General features: G+C 33.2%; 1 protein-coding gene across 1 annotated transcript; it reads right to left on the bottom strand.

Moving 5' to 3' along the window:
• Positions 1 to 1044: 1044 nt before the first annotated feature.
• Positions 1045 to 4463, bottom strand: LOC120082779 (tetrahydroberberine oxidase-like). Its single transcript, XM_039038083.2, has 2 exons — positions 3537 to 4463; positions 1045 to 1936 (listed from the first exon to the last, which is right to left on the bottom strand). Exons 1-2 carry the CDS (start codon positions 4414 to 4416, stop codon positions 1152 to 1154), a joined length of 1665 nt encoding a protein of 554 aa, XP_038894011.2. The 5' UTR covers positions 4417 to 4463; the 3' UTR covers positions 1045 to 1151.
• Positions 4464 to 19250: the final 14787 nt, after the last annotated feature.

The following is a 19250-nucleotide window of genomic DNA, read 5'->3' as shown; positions in this document are numbered from 1 at the left end:
TTGTTGGTTTGTTTTGTTGGCTTGGCTTTTGTTTTTATGGGTTTGGTTTCTTTGGGTTCAAAACTGTTTTGTTGGTTTGTTTTGTTGGCTTGACTGTTGGTTTTGGTGTATAGGTTTGGTTTGGGTTTATTTTGTTTTGTTAGTTGGCCTGCAAATTGTTGTGTTGTTGTTTGGTCTATGGTTTTTTTTTTTTTTTTTTTGGCTTCTTGCTCCTCTTGTCATCACATGATTGCCAATAAAAGAAAATATTTCTGCCAAAAGGGAGCTTGTTATTACTTTATTGGCACATAAATTTTCTTTTATTTGAATGATGGATCTTTTTCGGTTGACTTCGGGTTAGACCGTTTCGTTTTGCTTTTAGAATGTTTCTTCTGCTTACCTTTTTTTGTATTGACGTTGGTTATCTTGTCTGTATCTTCCTTTTAGAAGTTGTTATAAAAAGAAGTTTTAAAATATAGATTAAAGGTAGGTTTTTGATTGACAGATTTTGTATCTTCATGTGCGGCTGTTACAGAAAGAAGAAGAAAGAAACGCTGCCAAATTTTCATAGGCTGTGTGTGAATCTTGAATTATTAGAAGATCGAACAAGTCAAAAGCTTCTGACTCAGGAGTCTGAGTTGTTACAAGAATTTGAGATAGGTAATATTAGAGGAAGTATAAACTAAATACCTATTTAAGGTTTACTGTATTACTTGATAGTAGTTTTATTAGATAAGTGGACTTTCTTGTAAACCTTTTGAATATTATTATCTTCTTTTCAATTGGGTCCTGAGCCGCCTAGACGTAGGTAAGGTTATATCGAACTGGGCTAATATATTGTGTGTTATTTCATTCTCTACTTAGCTCTATGTTGGTCACGTTGTTAGCATCATTGTGTTCATCAACGTTCCTTTTATTTTGATTACATGTACTTCTTTTTCAGATATAAAAAACTTGAAAATCTATAATAATTTGAAAAAAATGCCCCAAATTTTTCCTTTGGAAACAACAACAATATATAATAGAATAAATCCAAATTTTATAGTGTGTGTGATGAATCCTTAATTTTTTCCCATGGTCAATCCAATATTTATTTTATTAAAGATGCATAAAAACATAAATGGAATTACATTATTATTTCAAAGCCAAAAGCACTAGCTAGTAATTTTTGTCTAGAGATATTGCATTGCATTAGGAAGGGTCTCATGAGGCACATCGGGGCATGAAGCCATCTTTGCTGGCGGTATGCTTTGCTCATGTCGAAAGAAGTTAAATGGATCCACTTTCATTTTCACTTCCACCAACCTTTCAAAATTATTCCCAAAATATGGATGCCCCCAAACGCCTGCTTCCTCATAGCTGGTCGGGATCCCGTCCTCTTTGTTTGTTCCAATGTCAAGGTCTTTATAATTAATATACGCACCTCTCGGTGATTTCGATACAAAAGGAGTCATGTAATCGTGGAGCTCTTGAGTCCATTTCAAGTGTCTCAAATCAGCATCGGGATCTTGCCATGTAACGTAGTAGCCGATTTGTATGGGATATCCAGCTCGATATGCAAAAGGGGTTTCTGTTTCAGAAATCTCATTCATTTTACCTCCGAAAGGGATCAACATGAGCTGCACTGTTTCTAGTTCTTCAATTTTGAACCTTTCCCACATACCTTCGAGGGCAGTTTTTGAGATGGGCTTAGTTGCATAATCAGATTTGGTTTTGTATCTGTCGTTGCTTAGTGGAGTTCTATCGAGCAATAGCTTTACATTATTTGCAGAAACGAACCCACTTGCCATAAAAGCCATTGATTCAATCCAACTCATTTCTAGACAATCTTCTTTTTTAAGCCCCAGCTCTGGGAAAGTCTTCTGCATAAGAGAAAGAAGCTTGTCTGCTTTTCCAAGAAATAAAGAGAAGAATGAAGCCTCCATAATTCTTCCACCTCCTTTGCTTGAATTTGAAGCTGCTAAGATTTAATGGTGCTTTTTTTATTAAGCATACGACAAATGGGATAGACGAAAACACTTTGTCACTATTAGATGACATTAACATGTGTTATATGTGCTAAAGTGAGCTTAATTCAATGATAATTGGCATGACCTTCGACTCTAGAGATTAGAGATTCAATTCTCACCCCACAATTGTTATACTAAAAAAAACAAGGATGAAAATTATATTGCAACTTATTTTTTAAACTATTTTGAATGTAGTTTAATTTTCACTCAAATGATGGAACATATCATTGATAAGTATGTGATTCTCACATGTATTTTTGTTTATTATAAATTGAATTGTGATCTAAAAAGAAATTAGAAAAAGACTTAAAAAATGAAATGGAATGTAACAGATTATTTTTTAAAATAGAGTGGATTTAAAAGAAGTTAAAAGGTTGACATATCTTGAATAAACCAATTCAACACAAAAAGAGAGCACAATTATTTATTTAATAATGAGTTTCTTTAAAAATGCATTAAATATAATTATAAAGAAAGGTAGAATGTATGTTATATGAACTATTTATTTTTCTCATTTAGGAATTTTCAAACCTCCATTCAATAACTATTTTGTTTTTAATTTTTGAAAATTAAACATATAAATACCCGTTCTATGTATGTTTATTTTTTAAGCTCCTTTTGGTACCATTTGATTTTTTATTTTTGTTTTTTAAAATTAAACCTATTTCATCCAATTTTTCTTGTAATGATTTGTAAGTTTATTAAGTACAATGGTTGAATTCTTAGTTAAATTCCAAAAACAAAAACAACTTTTTGGAAGCTATTTTTTCAATTCCCAAAATTTTGCTTGATTTTTTAAAGCATTCGTGAAAAGAATATAACAAATGAAGAAATTTAGAAATGGTAGTAGTGTCCATAGCCTTAATTTTCTAAAACAAACACCAAAACCAAAATGGTTAGGCCCTGTTTGATAACCATTTCGTTTTTGTTTTTGTTTTTAGAAATGAAGTTTATTTCATCCACATTTCTTACAATGTTTGCATCTTTTTTAAGTACAATGATTGAATTCTTAGTCAAACTCCAAAAACAAAAACAATCTTGTGAAAGCTACTTTTTTAGGTCTCAAAATTTGATTTGGATTTTTTAAATCATTGGTAAAATGTAGATAACAAAGGAAGAAATTTGGAGGTAGTATAGTGTTCATAAAGTTAATTTTCAAAAGTAAAATACAAAACAAAATGATTACTAAATGGGACCTCGTTCTATTTGCCTCGCTAATTCATTTTTTCTTCGATTAGTATGCTAGTACTATTTCGTCTTTCTCAGGAAAACTTTCCAATGTCATCATCTCTAACTCTATTGTAGCCATGCTCCGTTCTCGAACACCACCACTGTTTGCTATCTCCAGTTAAATAATTATCCAACCATAATTTGCCACGTGCTAAACTTTTGTATTTCTTTTGTTAAATAATTTTTAGAGTTTTCATGTGGAGCTTAAGATGCAACCAAATATGGTTCTTTTTATCTAAATAATTAGCCCAAACTATTCTAAGACATGTATGTCAAACACAGTCAAATATTACTTTTACTTTCAGAAATTAAGCAAACCTGTGACCCAAGCGGTGATGAAAAGATCTTCATCTACCTCCGGCGCGACGTATTGCCAGCGATGGATTAAGTCAGCCGCGTTTTGGTCCCAAGTTTTATGGAGAGCAAAGGATGTAACAATGGGAGGGACTGGAACCAACTTCAACTTCCATGCCAACACAATCCCAAAGCTTCCTCCCCCACCTCCTCTAATGGCCCAAAACAAATCCTCTCCCATTGAATGTCTATCAAAAATTCTCCCATTTGCATCAACAACATAAGCATCCACCACATTATCTACAGCAAGACCATATTTTCTAACCATCATCCCAAACCCGCCGCCGCTCAAGTACCCCCCAACTCCAATAGTCGGCGCGAACCCCGCAGGAAATCCAAGGGTTTGACTTTTCTCGGCGATTCTATAATAGAGTTTACCGATAGTCGCCCCAGATTGGACCCATGCACTCTCGTCCTCAGTGTCAATGGTAATTGAATTGAGGTTTATCAAATCAATCAACACGAATGGGACGTTTGCGACGTAAGAACGACCTTCAAAGTCGTGGCCACCACTTCGAGTTCGGATTTGGAGGCCATGGCTTTTGCAGCAAATGACTGCAGCTTGGACATGGGAAGCGTGTGATGGTGTGATGATGGCCACTGGCTTGGGAGTTTCAGGTTCGGAGAATCTAAGGTTTCGAATGGAGAAATTTAGAACATAAGAATAAGAGGAAGAAGATGGAGTGTGGATGAGGGTTGTATTTGAGTCATTATTGTTTGAGGAATGAAGAGAAATACAGTGAACAAAATCTTCCCCATTGTCACCCCAACATCCCAATGTTGCTAATGAAAGAAGAAGAAGAAGAGATATGAAGCTATAATAGGAGCTCCAAAAATATTTCATTCTCTTTAAATTTTTCTGCTTTTAAGATCTTATGCAATTGTAAAACAAAATGGTTCATTATTTATAAATATAGTAGTAGACTCACATTATTGCGAATTAACATCTCTCTCTTCTAATACAATATGAGAGGGTATATGCCCACATCCTATATGGACCCATTTTGGAGGTCATTATCCTATTTTACCGATTTTAATTGTTTGTGGGCCCATTTTCGGAACATATCATCTCAGTATTTGAACATACTCGATCAGAATTCTCCAGACATCAGAATTTTCCACATTCTATATCATCTCAGCACCCTAAACAGCTTTAATATTTTACAACATCTACTTGTTGTGGACCATCAAAGAACCCTAGCTATAAAATATTTATTTGTTTCACACCAACCGAGCATAACATCATGGATAGGATTCTAATTGATAAAAAGAGAGTTCAATTTTATGATGAATTGAAGATTTAGAAGTGCTTTATGTTTATTGCAAAAAAAAAATTGTTCCAATACAATTTCCGGTATGATTTGAGATCAGAATTAATGTTTTTTTTTTGTCATAAATGTTTATTGTTTAATAAGTAAGATTGTTTTGGTTTTTATAATTATAAGTTTGAATAAGTTAATTTTAGTTGTTGGTTTGATTGATTTGATTTAATGTGATAATTCATTACTTTTGGAAAGTTTGTTGTCTTGTTTAAAGATTTGGATATGTTAGGTTTAGTTGTTTGTTTGATTAGAATAATTTGATGTGTTAGTTGAATAATTTTTTAAAGGTGAGTTTAATTTAGCTCCCGGTTGGTAACGATTTAAGTTCTGTTTGGTAACCATTTAGGTTCTGTTTGGAACCATTTGGTTTTTTTATTTTTGTTTTTAAAAATTAAGCATATTTCATCCATATTTCTTACAATGATTTACATTACAATGGCTGAATTTTTAACCAAATCCCAAAAATAAAAATAATTTTTTAAAAGATACTTTTTTTAGTTATCAAAATTTGGCTTGGTTTTTTAAATCATTGGGGGAAGGTAGATAACAAGGCAAGAAATTTAGAGGTAAAAATAGTGTCAGAAGCTTAATTTTCAAAATAAAAACAAAAAACAAATTGGTTACTTAATGATGCTTTAGTTTTTGGGTTATTTTTTAAAATTAGGCCTATAGACACTATTCTCACTTTCAAATTTCTTCCTTTGTTATCTATTTTTTACCAATAGTTTAAAAAACCAAACCAAATTTTGAAAACTAAAAATAGTAGCTTTAAAAAAGTTGTTTTTGTTTTTGGAATTTGACTAAGAGTTCAATCATTATATTTAAAAAAGATACAAATCATTGCAAGAAATCGGAAAGAAAGACTTAATTTTCAAAAACCAAAAACAAAAAACGAAATAGTTACCAAACGGAACCTTAATTTTTATACTTAGAAATTTGGTTAAGTTAATAGTGGTTTGTTTAATTAGTTTAATTTAGGGGACAATTCATGACTAATCAGTTTTTAGTTTTTAATTTTCAAGAAATAAGCCGTTTCGTATAATTTTCTTTTTTTTTTTTTTATTTATTTTGAAAAAGTTTTTATGAATGTTAAGAGAATAGAAAATCATTTCAAAGAAACGATTTTTTGTTTTCTCAAAAACATGGATGGATTTATCATTTTAAATTGTCTCATAATCCTCAAAATGAGTATTATTTAATTAGTACAGAACTTGTACTATCAACTTCAAAACTAAAAAAATCAAGTTCTCAAATATTTCTGGATTTTGTTATAGAATTTTTTTTTTGAAAGCAATCTTAAAATGCAAAATAATAATAATAATTAAAAAAAACAGTTAGAAATTTTTTTAAATAAAAATTAGTTTCTGAACGTTGAAAAACACACCAAAAAAAAAAAAGGTTAATTAGAGAAAATTTTGAATGTCTTTAAAAAAGTTTTCGAAAATGATTTAGAAATGGAAAAGAATGTTAACTAAAATCAAAATAAATTAAATGAGCATCTTTTATTTTCAATAAATCTTAAATTTAATTCCCACTATTAATCTGTTGTTGATTGTTTTAAAAAGAAATTATTATATTAGTTTTTGAATTACATACATTGCATGTATATCATAAATTTTAAAACATAATTTCAACAAAAAAGTTAAAATGCGACTTTTATTAGATTTGATACAAAAAATAATTTTACTATTACAATTATTTTTTAATACAACAATTGAGAAGTGATGGATTGATCCTCCGACCCTCTTAGATTGAAACACATACTAATACCACTGGACTAAACTCATGTTGACATAATTGTTATAGAGTTGATATTATATAATCTTCACTTTTTATTTGCTTATGTGATACACTTTTCAAATGCATCTCGAGAGAGTCATTTCTATAAGTATATGAAATGGAGCACAAAAACTTTTGGAGATTCCAAAATTTTATTTTAAATTTTTTAAGAAATCTCTAAATTTTTATAAATGAATTAAAAAATTTATATTAAGAAATTTTATACATGAATGATTCTTTTTATATTCCACATTTTTCCCTTTTTTTTTTTATTATTTTGATATATATTCCCCTTTCTTACTTTTGTTTTCACCAACAATTATTGTTGTATTTAAATTATTTTTAACTCAATCTGATTTTCAATCAATAATAATTGTCATAACGGAAACGTTTTTTCTTTCATAATATATGTTATTTAATTCCATTAATTGATAATGAATAATTGTATGGCTTAAGGATACTTGGTTAAGAGGGAATATAAATTATTATTGCCGTATTTAAATTATTTTTAACTCTAATATATTTTTCAATCAATTATAATCTGTCTATTACAATTATAAATTATTCAACAAATTATCAATTTATTTTTATTTATTTTCAACATTTAAAACAATGAGTGGAAAAAAATCCATATGTTTAGTGGTATGATGAATTGAGGGTTTCATCACTTTTTGAAATTCGATACTACTGATTGTGTGATGAGACCTTTAAATCTTCATAAAATGAAATTAAAACTTTTCTAACTCTTTACTCTCTTTCCTTGTTAATAAATATGAGATAACTAAAATATATTTTAACTTATTTTAAATTATAATTTTTATGGTAAAATTTAATAAATATAAAACTAATTTTAATTATTTTAACATTCAAAATTGTTTAACATAGAACAAACCGTTAATTCAATCTCAAATAAATAAATTTGAGGAATTGAAGTAAATTAAATTAATACTACGCGTCACAAGTTGGATACATTAATTTATATTTTTCTTGATTTTTTCTTCAATAATCGTGGAGAGTTCTCTTTTGTTTTCTTTGGACGGATCCATGACTTTGACTTTCGAGAACTTGTTTATCTCCTTTCTCAAATCTTACTCTCATATTTCTAAAAGAAGGATAGTATTATGCTAATTTACTTTGTAAATATAATGAAACCAATAAATCTAAAATTTAAAATAACATAAAGATTAAAAAAATATTGAAATATACTTTGAGTCAATTTCTTTATTCAAAGAAGATTTTTTTTTTTTTTTTTTTTTTAACATTACATCTCCTTACAAATGCATGAAACGAATAGAAGATATCTATAATAATGAATTATTCCATTTTTGGGTATAGAATATTAAAAGATGAATAATTATTGCATTATTTTGAAAACTTTTTATATTCCCCTTTTTAAGCAAATGCCCTTCGTTGAACCCTTTCAACTTTTTTCTTTTTAATAGGAAATATTATAATACAAAAACAAGAGGGATCCCACAGTCCGAGATCAAGGCACAAACACAAAAATAGCACCTATAAAGATGCACAGTGGCAAAAAAACATAACCAACAAAAAGGTCAATACAAACAAATAACCAAATATCCAAAAGAACAAAAAACACCTCACAATTCGGGGACCTCAGAAATTGGACAAACAGGGTTAAAGCATCCAAACAAAGAATGAAGAAATCAGACAAACTAGATAAGTCCATAAAGATCAATCCGCCACGAAGCAGCATGCGCATGAACCATAGATACAATAAGCTGAAACACAATAAACGCCAATTTTGACTGACCGCCGTGTAACCGACGATTCCTCTCTTTCCAAATATAGTAAATCGATGTACACTAGAAGACTTTAAATAACTTACTCCTCACACCCTTACCAGACCCCACCCAACACACCCAACTCAACTCCACATCCTACCCAGCAACACGATGAGACGAACCCAACAAGCGTACCAAACCCTCCCAAATTTCATGCCCAAACACACAGACAAAGAATAGATAATTCCTGGACTCAATCTCACCCAAACAGAGCAGACAAGCATTATCCACCGATTGATCCCATCTCCTAAACCAATCCCGAGTGCCTAACGTATCTTTCACCAGCAACCAGACATAAAATGAATGCCTTGGAATATTACCCCAGACCAAAGCAGACAAACCCAAGCCACCCTAAAACGTCTAGTACGCAAACTCTCCCATACACAGCAACAATGAAACTAGACCCTTCAACTTGCTATAAAATTATTCATTATCAATTAATGTAATTAAATAACAAATGTTATGAAAGAAAAAACGTTTCCATTATGACAATTATTATAATATAAAAAGAGTAATAAGTAACTTAAATCATTCATTATCAATAAATTATTGGTTAATGCTATATATAAATTGAAAGAAAACAAAAATTGAAAGAAAACACATCATGTTTACGGGACTGTATAATAACTATTAATAAGTAATTCCATAACTAAATTAAATAAGAATAGCATTAGGAATACATGCTAGACAATCTCCAACCATCGACACTTCTATTGCATCGTATCCTATGAAACACAGATACTTCATGTGAGGCAAAAAATGTGTATCAGACATGTATCGGATATCGATACTTCTAGATATTTTCTAGATACGTATCTGACATGCAATTTGACTTATCTATTTCTACGAGTACTTTTTTTTTAAAGAAAAAAGACAAGCAACTCATTTAATCTTTCACAATCTAAAACTAGGCAACCTATTTAAAAAACTTACTACTTAACTCCAAAACTAAAAAGAAAAAAATAAATAAAAGACCAAACCCTGGAATCATCTAATCTTCATCTTCACATTTGAGTCCCCACAAAGTCCACTAAAATATAAACTATTTGGATATCTTCAACAACTCAATGAAGATGTTTTTCGTTTATCTTCATACTTCTCTCTCTAATATTCTTCTTCTTCTTTGTAATATGAGTCATTTTTCTATTGCATATTATTAACTATTGTACTTCAACATCTTAAATGTTGCTTTTTTTATATTGTATTTCAGTGTTTGTATTCTATGTTGTGCTATTATTATTATCTTGTATACTGAATTTATCCATATTCTAGATTTTTTTAAGAAAAATAAAATGTATCTTCAATGTATCAGTATCCTCGTTTTTTAGAAATATATATATTAAAAAATGTATAAAAAATGACATATCCTTAGATGTATCTTTAGACGTATCCGTATCTTAGTTTTTTAGAAATTGACGAATCACCGTATTCGAACATATCCATATCGTGTAACCATATCTGTGTCTGTGCTTCATAGATCGTATCTTTTGGTATTATTAACATTGCTATTTTCTTCTACTATCTTAATCTCCACTTACTTATTTTTAAGTTTAAAGAAATTTCTACGAACATGACCCTCCATACGACAGTAAAAGCACTTCTTACCTTCTCAGGCAGTTAGATGTGGCTATTTAACTTATACACAAGCAATGCAACATCCCATAGACAGGCGTTGCTACAGCCTTTCACCAAGCAAAGAGGATTAACTCACTATACTCGCACAACACACACCTCTCGATGGGTTGTTTCATGCGTCCTATCTCTAGGCTACACGATTAAGCATGCGATTGTCTTTGATAAATAAACGTTGAAGATAAACTATGATAGAGATGTAGATGATGAAGAAGACGGCAATGAAGGAGTTAAGATTTGCATTGATTATAAAATATCTTAATAACTTAAGCTAAAATGTAATACAACACAGAGATTAGAAGAGAAAGAAAGGACTCTGCATCAAGGCTCCCGGTGGTGCCATGGTTGAATGGTGGAGATGTCTCTCTCGAGCTCTATCTTCGGCGAATGCTCCGATCGTCACTCGATCTGGGTTGTGAAGATGAAGAATTCTTACTGAAAATCTCTTTCAAGCTCTCATCTGTGATCATAAACTTCTGCCTCGGATGTCTTTTAATGAAGGTCCCAAGGGCTATTTATAGAGTTTGGACACCGACAGCTATAATGATGACGGTATGGCTCACTGCTGCTTTTGTCGTGGTATGGGCATTGTCACATCGCCTTATCTTATTGATACTCCCAAGGTATACGTCCGAGCTTAATTTAGCTGAAGTTATCAATGCTTCTACCCATCTTGTGATCTTCTATTATGGCTATCACTCTGTGGTCGCAATCTCCATTTGGTTACCGCAATTCCCATGTGTTGGACTCATGCGATTACCGTAACTTCCATGCGTTGGACGCATGTGAATACCGTCTGCAATTTCTTAGCTCATGCGTTTATTTTTGCAATCGCCTGGCTTCAGCGCATGCGTTTGTCTGTGATAGCTTATTTCAAACGCATGCGTTTGATTCCTGCAATAGCTACAAAAGTAGAAACTTTGGCATGGAGTAACGCATAATATTGGGGTCAGTGAGGATTTAGGTGCTAATTGACGCAAAACTCAATTTTTTGCAAATTCTAAGTATTATCACCGCGTTTTCTACTTATTAGCCCTCATGATTCTAAATAAAAGGCTTATAATAACGGTCATTTCTGCCAGTTATCACCCCCCAAACTTAGAATCATGCTTGTCCTCAAGCATGCGTTATACTTAAAAAATTCTTAACTCACCATCCGACGTCTCTTTGCGATGACCATCTTCTCAGAATATAATTTACTTGTGCCTCTAACTATGGATGCAATGCTCTCCTCTACTTCGGTTTCTTTTTTAAATTGATCTTTTCTATGTTAAATTCAGCAAGCCTTTACTCAAAAACTTTTTATTCATTCTCCGCAACTTTGTGTTTAGCTCATGAGAATGCGTTCGTTCAAAACAATTCAAGCTTATGCGTTTATTTAATCTAACGCGGCGTTGAACCTGGTTACACTCTTCGTTTTGGCTTACCCCCATGTGTGTCATGCGGGCATCCAACTTCGGTTCTATTCCATATTCAACTCAACTCATGTTTTACTTAATTTAGCTTGCGCCAAACAGAGGAGTTGCACTTTTGTGTTGATCCTGGCGACTTATCTTCGTTTTGGCTTGCCCCCACGGGTGTCATGCGGACATCCAACTATGGGTAAGTGCCTTTCACAGCTCAACTCTTGTTAACATGGGTTTCCCCCATTGTGTTGGCAGTGGAGTTGTAATTTTCAAAAGCTCTTTCTTTTTTTTTTTTCTTTTTTTCTTTTTTTTTTTTTTGAAGGAAATGACCGCAATGTTATGAACACAATTCTCCGAGACCGCTGCCACCCCCCCAAACTTAGAGGGTGGCAGCATTCTCACTGCAAGCTAAAAACAAACTCAACAAGAATGTGATAACAAATGTTTGAGCAAGGGTTTGCACACAATAAAACTATAGACTTTCACACTTGAAGAAGCTATTAAAAGTAAGGGGTGCCTTGCAATACTAGTTAGAGGATGCGGTGAATTATTTGTACCATTATAGATGCATCGTAAAGAACCGCAGTCAGACAAAGAGAATTTCAAAAGGATAAGGCATAAAAGATAACAAAAACAGAACCTTAAGTAGAAAAATGCATGCGACAATGCGTTGGAGTTCATGTGATTGAAGACATGCGTTGAAGGATGTAGAGGATTCTTCCGTTGTAACTGTGCACCGAGGAGAGTTATTATCGCACCTACAAGGAGCAAACGCACCACAACCAAGGAAGCAGCCGCATATCCAAAATAACAATAAATAAAAATAATAAACTAAACTAAGAAATCAATGTAAAAGATAGAGTAGAAGACGTCCCTGGAGAAATTGAAGTGTTGTCACCACAAGGAGTCTCCTATGCAGGAGATGGTTCTCAACTGCTTGGGTCAAGGGGGCTCGCCCTGACCATTGGAGCTTCTAGCAATTGTTGGGCGTATGATGGTTGACATGCACCTAAGACTGCTTCCAATTCATGCGACAGATAGCCTTTCTATCTCGGGGTCAATATTTGACTTTCGAGCATCGGTTATACTTCAAATATTGTTTGCATCTTTATCGCACAATCTACAATACGCCTAAGATTGAAAGGGTGCCTGCGAAAACACAAAAACTTCACAAAACATTAGCTGCCAAGTCTCCAGTAACGGTGCGAAAAACTTGTTGATATTTAGGAAACGATTTGTTTTATTTATTTATTATGGACGGATGGGGTTGTACATGAATTCATGCGTTAGACATGGCTTATGCGTTTACACCCATGCGTCTGAGGTCATGCGTCAGAATGAAGATGCGTTAAACTAATATGCAATGACCATGTGTTCCTATCACAAGTTTTCTTACGCTCGCGTCAAGTATAACGCAAACGCAAGTTTCTTGGGTAATCCGAGGTCAAACACAAGGACTTGTCACTCAATAATTCTTGTGAAGCAATGTGTTTGAGGGGATGAAAAGAAAAGTAAAAAGAAGTTGAATGGATGTACACACTATTCTTACTCCTAACTAAATAGATTGAGCAATAGAAGATTTGCAATGAGAATAAGTAGAGACACGACAACCATTAACGTATAGTAATGTTTATTATCTTAAATCGCCCGAGTAATCCCAGCTCATTGCACTAACGCGTCGCACACCTCTCGGTGGTCAGCTGCATGACTATATCTCTATAATGCATGCTTGCATCGAGCATAAGATTGTGTCTATCTCTAGGAACAATGTGAACTTTGCTTTAGTGCTTTCCATCTCTTACCTTCTCAGGCAGTTAGACGAGGCTATTTAACTTATACACAAGCAATGCAACATCCCATAGACAGACGTTGCTACAGCCTTTCACCAAGCAAAGAGGATTAACTCACTATACTCGCACAACGCATACCTCTCGGTGGGTTGTTTCATGTGTCCCATCTCTAGGCTACACGATTAAGCATGTGATTGTCTTTGATAAATAAATGTTGAAGATAAACTACGATAGAAATGAAGATGATGAAGAAGACGATAATGAAGAAGTTAAGATTTGTATTGATCACAAAATATCTTAATAACTTAAGCTAAAATGTAATACAACACAGAGATTAGAAGAGAAAGGAAAGACTCTATGTCAAGGCTCCCGGTGGTGCCATGGTTGAATGGTGGAGATGTCTCTCTCGAGCTCTATCTTCGGCGAATGCTCCGATCGTCACTCGGTCTGGGTTGTGGAGATGAAGAATTCTCACTGAAAATCTCTTTCAAGCTCTCATCTGTGATCACAAACTTCTGCCTTGAGGCAGAAATTCGGATATCTTAAAATGAAGGTCCCAAGGGCTATTTATAGAGTTTGGATGCCAACAGCTATAATGATGACAGTATGGCTCACTGCTGCTTTTGTCACGGTATGGGTATTGTCACATCGCCTTATCTTGTTGATACTCCCAAGGTATGCGTCCGAGCTTATTTAGCTGAAGTTATCAACGCGTTCTACCCATCTTGCGATCTTCTATTATGGCTATCACTCCATGGCCGCAATCTCCATTTCGTCACCATAATTCCCATGTGTTGGACGCATGCGATTACCGCAACTTCCATTCATTGGACGCCTGTGATTACCGTCTGCGATTGCTTAGCTCATGCGTTTGTCTTTGTGATCGCCTGGCTTTAGCACATGCGTTTGTCTGCGATAGCTTATTTCAAATGCATGCGTTTGATTCCTGCGATAGCTACAAAAATAGACACTTTGACATGGAGTAATGCATAATATTAGGGTCAGTGAGGATTTAGGTGCTAATTGACGCAAAACTCAATTTTTTGCAAATTCTAAGTATTATCACTGTGTTTTCTACTTATTAGCCCTCATGATTCTAAATAAAAGGCTTATAATAACTGGCATTTCTGCCAGTTATCAATGAATAATGCGGAGGACGAAAACTAGAATTAAACAGACCTAATTAAGCATGTTTTCCTAACAGTTTAGAGAGGATGAAGGGATTAAAGGATCACCTACCCTTGAAGACCAAAATTCTTCGTGAATCCTCTTCAATCCACGAACAATTCGAATTTGAACTCTTCCTCGAATTTATGAGCATAGCGATGGAACTCCAAAAACTGGACATGACCATAAGCGAATCCTTGTTATTCTCTAGGTAGAAAATCACTGAGAGTTGTGGGGTTCAGTGATTAATTTTTAGTTGAGGGAGAGTTTATTTGTTAGAGCAAAACATAGAGAACACATATAGCAAAAACCTGATATCCAAAATTAAGAAGAAAATTATATTCTCTATCTTATTTTTGTTTTTTCGAAAAAAAAAACCCAACTTCACGTTAGTATATGAGAGAGTGGGTTGAGGGGGTTATTATAACTCCCTCCCCATAATTTAAATTTCGAAAATTCAAAAAATGAAAATTTGAATCTTAATTAATATTTATATATATACTAATTTAATATATATAAATATTAAATCATATTATATTATATCGCATATAATATAACCTATGGTTTATTATCTCTCATATAACCTATAGCTTTTATATGAATCACATTCATATAATTAATAAATGAAACATATTAAAATACTTATTTATTTCATTAAAACTTTATATTATAATGTATCATATACATTATATTAATTATATCTCATATAATTAATTCTCTTTAATTAATTTGAGCAATTCAAATTAATCCAAAAAATTAATTTGATTTTTGTTAATTCTTATTGAGCTAACAAGGAGGCCTTATGAACCTATAGATTGAAGTTTCAATTGTATTTCATTAATTAATTAAACTTTTTAATTAAATTAATTAACTTTTATCAATTGTCAGTCACTCTACTAAAAACTGACAGTTGCACTCTTCGTACTATAGATATATTTCTGTGTCCATTGGATATAACCAATCAATAGTGCATTGATCCTTCACAAATTGCTCGTTAGTACAACTAAGAAAATTACTAGTTTTCCCCTGTAGTTACATCTAACTCCTTAAGCACCACTGATCCCTCTAATGAACAATTAGTTATAATTCAATTATAATCAAACCCCTATCAGGCCAAGAGAGGGTGTAACGCCACATTGTTCAAGCCCTATAATTAGTCCTTAAATGAGCAATTTCTCTATTTACCCTAACACTAGGGAATGAATGAATTCTTTCTTGTATAGCTGTGTTCCCAGCTCCCCAACAGACAAATCTCCAAAATGGTAGGCACATTGAGTCGGCGAATATGGCCACTCTCACCCATACAAATCAAAGGACTGCCTTCATAAGCAAAGTTCACAACTCACTCAGGATTCAAGTCAAGTCACCTACGGTCATCCTACTATAGACTATTTAGGTTATCACTTAAACATGATCCACCTGTATATCTCCACATACATGTTTAAGTTACAGTTGAAACCTTGAATATTATTTATTCATTTTTATGGGTTAATGAAACTTAATTTTGAATAAAATACTTCTTATTTTATTATATAAATAAATTGTTTGTATAAATACAATTAAAAACTACAAGACCAAAAGATTTAGGCATCAACCCCCACAATCTCTAACTTGTCTTAAAGATAGTGGGGTTTACATAATGAAAGTACAGACTAGTATAACAGTACACAAAAACAAGAAACTAGGGTATACAATACGCACCAAGTAAAATCTCCCACTTGTCCTAGACTAGATGAGACCTGTCTCGTAGACCTAGACTCTTCAGGTGACCATCAAACACCTTAGATGTGAAAGCCCTTGTAAACGGATAAGTAACTTTGTGCTCCAAAATGATCTTTGTGACGACAACGTCCCCTTGATGCACAATCTCATGAATCAGGTGATACTTGCGCTCAATATGCTTTCCACACTTGTGGCTCCTGAGCTCTCCCAAAATATGTCACAACATCGTTATTATCACAATAAAGATGATGGGCATGTCTAGAACATCTTCCAGATCAGTCAAGAATTTCTTGAGCTATACAGCCTTCTTAGCAGCTTCATAAGTCGCTACATATACTGCCTCCATGGTGGAGTCAGTGATGCACCCTTGCTTGTTTAGGGATCAAATCTCGAGCAAAAGTGTGAGACGACTTGCATTCATTTTTTCAATTTAAAAAGAAATTAAAGATAGCAAGCATACTGAAATAGAACGAAATAGGATAAACATTAAACTAAACATGCATTGTAAAGGAGAAACAAAGGGATGAACGATTCTTACTTTTCATAGATTCCCATACTTCTCGAGATTCCTCTTAGTCTTCATACGAAGGTCTTCTCAATGATCACTAACACTACCACAAGAATAACCTTCTTATTCTCTAGTATTCGAAGAGTTTGATGAGTAGTCTCTAGCCCTTGGAAGAGGAAGAGGTAGAGAGATTTTAGGAAGAGTGTAAAGAGGAATTGTCTTGGAGGCTAGGTTTATATTTGCACAAATGAATGATTGCCCTAAATGGGCTAATATGATGAATTTATATGGAGAAGGGTTTATCCCTTTGTCCCTTCTCAAAGTATTTTCCTTTTCATCATTGATGCCAATTAATTAAATAACTCCTTATTTAATTAATTGGTACATTAATTAAATAATCATATATTAAATCTAATTTAATATATAGTTAATTAATTAAAATATAAACACCACATGTTTATATGCTTCCCACCTCTCTAACATTATAATTAATTAAATCTTCATGAATCTAATTCACATGAATTAAATATTTGAAACTCATTCAAATATTTCTCTCTAACATAATTTAAATTATAGATCATATCTATAATTAATTATATATTAATAACATTAATATACAATTTTATTAATTGATTTGAACAATTCAAATCATTTCTCATAATATCCTTTAGTGAGCTAACAAAGGGACTTCGTGGACCTACATAACAGAAGCTCCAACGATATGAGATTAATTGGCTAAACTCATTAACAAATTTCGTTAACTGTGGGTACACTTCACTAAAGATCCACAATTGCACTATTCTCACTGCAAATATATTTATGTGTTTATGGATATAGACCAATAACAGTAAGTTAGTCCGTCTCGATTGTTCGTAATGCTGGTTGGGCCAAATTATCATTTTACCCATGAGTTACCTCTATATTCTTAAGTACCAATGCTTCTCTAATGAACAACCTGTTTATGGTCAAACCATTAAACGGAAATCCCTCTCAAGCCAGTGAGAGGATATGGCTCTTTATTCAAGTCTCAGAGACACCACTTAAGGGAACACCCATCTACTTACCCTAATGTTGGGAATGATTGAATTCCATCTTGTATTATTATGTTCTCAGCTCCCAACTCGGTCTTCTCTTCCACATGGTAGGCTTATTCAGTCGATAAACTGATCATTCTTACCCATACAAATCAAAGGACAATCCCTCGTAAACAGGTGTTCATAATACATTCAGGATTGAGACTAAGTTACCTAGAGCATCCTATTCAAATAAAAACCTAATTAGTCAGTGGCGTTACATCTAATGGTTACTATTTCGCAGTCCGTTCTTATGCAAACTCATTACATAGGATACCCCTACTCACATGTCACCTACAAGAACATGGTGGATCATTGTGTTTGTCTCCACATACAGTTCAAGACTCATAAGATACCAGGATAAGATATCCAACCTTATCCCTATACTGTTAACCCTTTAGGCTGTATCTTGAACGTTTATGCTTGTATGTCTCCACATACAGTTCAAGACTCATAAGATAGCCTAAGATGTTAGTTTATTGGACTTAGAGCTATTAAGACAAAATAGAATACAACACAATCAATAAAATTTATTGAAATAACATTGATAACTCTTTATTTAAGATAGTCAATTATTTACATTTACTATCTACGAGTTTTAGGACATAAAACCCAACAACTTAGTGTTTCTGCAAACTATAGCTCCTCCATTAAGAATGAATACTAATATTGAAGTAGATTTCCTAGAATCTCTATCAGTCCGAAAATCAAAGTCAGTGTATCCTGCAAGAATCAAATCCTTAGACCCATACACAAGCATGTAGTCTCTCGTTCTCCTAAGATATTTGAGGATGGTTTTAATGGTTGTTGATGCTTGTATTTATGAAGTGGAAATATGGATGTTATACGTTGATGGAATTGCGTTATGCACTCAAGTTTCCCCAGTGGAATCCAAGTGTAAATTCCTCTGAGTTTCCTGGTAAGTCCAGGGTCAAACACAGGGACTTGTGAAAACCGAATGTGTTGGTAATTTTTATGACAACTTTGCGGTAACCAAGTAAATAAATAAGTGTTGGGTTTGTTGTTTGCATTGATGAAAAAGAAATAAATTAAAACGGCGGATTTGAGAAAGGACAGTTGCGTTGATAGATGCAGTGAGTATGCAATGAACGGGTTGTGAAGATCTTTAGCTAGCGTTACTCGGAAATGCGTCAGACAATGCGATCATGTTACAACCATGCATAGCAAGTCATTTTCCAATGTAAATGCAATGCTCCTAAATCTAGGACACATGTGTTGAATGCAAAATCTACATAGAGCTCATTCTTAAGTTTCTACTCTTGTCCTTATGCGATGATGAAAAATGCATGAAAGCAAGGTGACCGCATACAAATCATATCCTATCTCTAGGATGTATGCGATACGTTGCTAACAAATAGTGCTCATTCCTAAGCGCCTATCTCTTGTTTATGCGTTCTAATCTGGCTCTTCCGAGTCTAGATTCTAACCTGACCTTCCCAAGTCTAGATCCTAT

The sequence above is a fragment of the Benincasa hispida genome, chromosome 8, assembly GCF_027475165.1.
Source record: "Benincasa hispida cultivar pf3 chromosome 8, pf3_genome.v1.1, whole genome shotgun sequence".
NCBI lineage: Eukaryota > Viridiplantae > Streptophyta > Magnoliopsida > Cucurbitales > Cucurbitaceae > Benincasa > Benincasa hispida.
The sequence above is the reverse complement of the archived record's forward strand: the minus strand, read 5'-3'. Positions and strand labels throughout refer to the sequence as shown.

Bases quoted from the DNA above. Each gene is read 5' to 3' on its own strand.
- LOC120082779 (XM_039038083.2), bottom strand. From the start codon at position 4,416: ATGAAATATTTTTGGAGCTCCTATTATAGCTTCATATCTCTTCTTCTT. The intron at 1,937-3,536 runs GTTTGCTTAATT...AAATCTTAGCAG, and splicing joins CATCACCGCTTGGGTCACAG to CTTCAAATTCAAGCAAAGGA.